This window comes from Phanerochaete carnosa, assembly GCF_000300595.1.
Source record: "Phanerochaete carnosa HHB-10118-sp unplaced genomic scaffold PHACAscaffold_217, whole genome shotgun sequence".
NCBI lineage: Eukaryota > Fungi > Basidiomycota > Agaricomycetes > Polyporales > Phanerochaetaceae > Phanerochaete > Phanerochaete carnosa.
Window position 1 is genome coordinate 3,490 of NW_006767844.1, and position 2,220 is coordinate 5,709.

Consider the following 2,220-nt stretch of genomic DNA (forward strand, 5'->3'; position numbering starts at 1 on the left):
GCTAGTGCGCATGAACGCAAAGAAAGCACATCGCTTTTACGCAGCCAGTGTCAACATTGTTAAAGTTCAGCATTCCTGCCACGGGTCAACAGGCGGCTTCGCCGTGGGCACCACCTGCCTATCGCCTCACGGTCCTAGTATCAGGGCGCTTCGTCAGTGGAGTCGTCTCGCAACACTCGTCTCGTCTCGTCTCATCTCTCCTCCCTCCCTCGTCATATTGCATATTCGATAGTGGTTGTGCATCTTGATTATGTCTACTACCCCGACAGCACAATCTGGACTCGGAGGCCAAGATCCCTCAGCCAGCTCCTCGCGCTTCCAAGAACTCTGGGAGGGGGCCTTTCTGGAATACAAGAAAGTTACGGGCTCGGACCTCCTTCGCTCACCGCTCTACGAACAATTGCAAAAGGCCGAATCCTCAGGGAAGGTTGCTCGCATTCTCAAGGAACACAAGAGTAACTTCAAAGCTTTCCGCGCGCACGGCGAGAGGATTAGAGCCATTATTGCGCCGATCTTTACCCTCACCAAGCTGTTCACCGACACTGGTGGCGAGATAGCCGCGGCTTCCGTGAGTGCTCTTTAGATGCTAAATCTTCTTATCTCATCTACGAGCAGAGCGTAGTACCCGGCGGCAAAGCGATCTTCGCGGCCTTCGGGGTCTTTCTAGAGGTACGTCTCCCAATTGCATCTCAGATTCTCAGCCCTGTCATTTCCCCCCGACTCACGGTCACCAAGGTATTCAACAAGGTTAGCGAGCAATACGATGGACTCGAGGAGCTTCTCTCGAGGCTTGGAGGCGTCCTTGGCCGTCTTGATAATCACTTGAAAGCACGTTCGGCGCTCAACGACCAGCTGGAAGGCACCTTCGTCCGCGCACTTGTCCAGCTGCTCAACGTGTTCGCCATCTGCACGAAATACACCAAGAAGCAGATGTCAGCTCGCACGGCTGCCTTCACGCGCATGAGTAAGGATCATTTGCATTCAGATGTGCTTCGTTCCTGATCACCGAGACAGAGGAATATGGTCGGGCCCTCCTTGGTAATAAGGATGTGAAAGATGCTCTTGAGAAGCTAGACGAGCTGACCAAGGAGGAACTTCTGGCCACTGCCGCTCAGACATTTGATGTGGTGCAAGGCATAGCCGCCAAGGTCGAGGTGGTCAGTGGCGACGTTACAGAAATAAAGAACAATGTCAAAGCCGGTCTGTCATCACCACATTGCAGAGTATCTTTGTGTATTCTTATTCAATGCACTTATAGCGCACAATAACCTGCAAGACATTGGGGCCAAAGTTCATGATATGCGCTGTAAGGGAAGCCTCTCTGAGATATACTCTAGCTTGACCAGACCTACAGTGGAGTCTGTCAAGAAAGACATTCGTGATTGGTTAGCTCCCCCCTGACCCAAGTCAGAATCATGAAGAGCGACGAACATCATATCTGGATGACACGTGCACGTGGTTCTTTGATCAAAAGTTCAAAGAGTGGAAGGACAGCAGCAATGGTGTGTACTGGATTCACGGAAATCGTGAGTTTTTCCTTGTCAGCTGCAGCATTCATGCAATAACTCTGTGTTGTAGCTGGATCAGGAAAGAGTGTTCTTTGGTGTGTATGCCTTAGGTTAACATCCTTTTGGTGCTGACAGCATGCAACCATAGCTCATCTGTCATTGAGCATGTCCTGTCCATCCCTGGCCTGCATGTGGCCTACTTCTACTTTGACTATCGTCGTGCTGAGATGCAGACTGTGACTGGCCTATTGGCATCTCTGATCTACCAACTTGCCACTTGTGCAAAACAGTGCCACCAAGTTCTGCAGCAATTCTATGTGGAGAATAGGTCAAAGCTAAAGCCAACCAGGGAGCTTCTCCTTAGCTGCCTAGAACAGATCCTCCAGGCTTCCACTGGGACAGTTATCATCATTGATGCTCTTGATGAGTGTCCACGCACTACCCGACGAGATGAACTGTTTTCCTCCCTCCAGAAACTTGTATCAAAGAACATCAGGGGGCTACATATTCTCCTGACAAGTCGGCCTGAGCCTGATATCTGGACAGCCATGGATAGATATCCTGCTCATCAGCTCAAGCTTCATGATGCTGATGCACACACTCGTGACTTGGCTTTCTATGTATCCCATGGTCTTGCCCAAGATGACTTCTCAAGTTGGCCATCTGATATCAAGGAGCTTGCCCAGAAAGAACTTGTATCAATGGCAAGTGG

General features: G+C 50.5%; 1 protein-coding gene across 1 annotated transcript; it reads left to right on the forward strand.

The window, feature by feature from the left end:
* Positions 1–212: 212 nt before the first annotated feature.
* On the forward strand, positions 213–1,943 carry PHACADRAFT_266048 (uncharacterized protein). Its single transcript, XM_007402531.1, has 8 exons — positions 213–568; positions 616–669; positions 736–964; positions 1,015–1,200; positions 1,259–1,306; positions 1,355–1,526; positions 1,579–1,603; positions 1,657–1,943. Exons 1-6 carry the CDS (start codon positions 251–253, stop codon positions 1,399–1,401), a joined length of 882 nt encoding a protein of 293 aa, XP_007402593.1. The 5' UTR covers positions 213–250; the 3' UTR covers positions 1,402–1,526; positions 1,579–1,603; positions 1,657–1,943.
* The last annotated feature ends 277 nt before the right edge of the window (positions 1,944–2,220 follow it).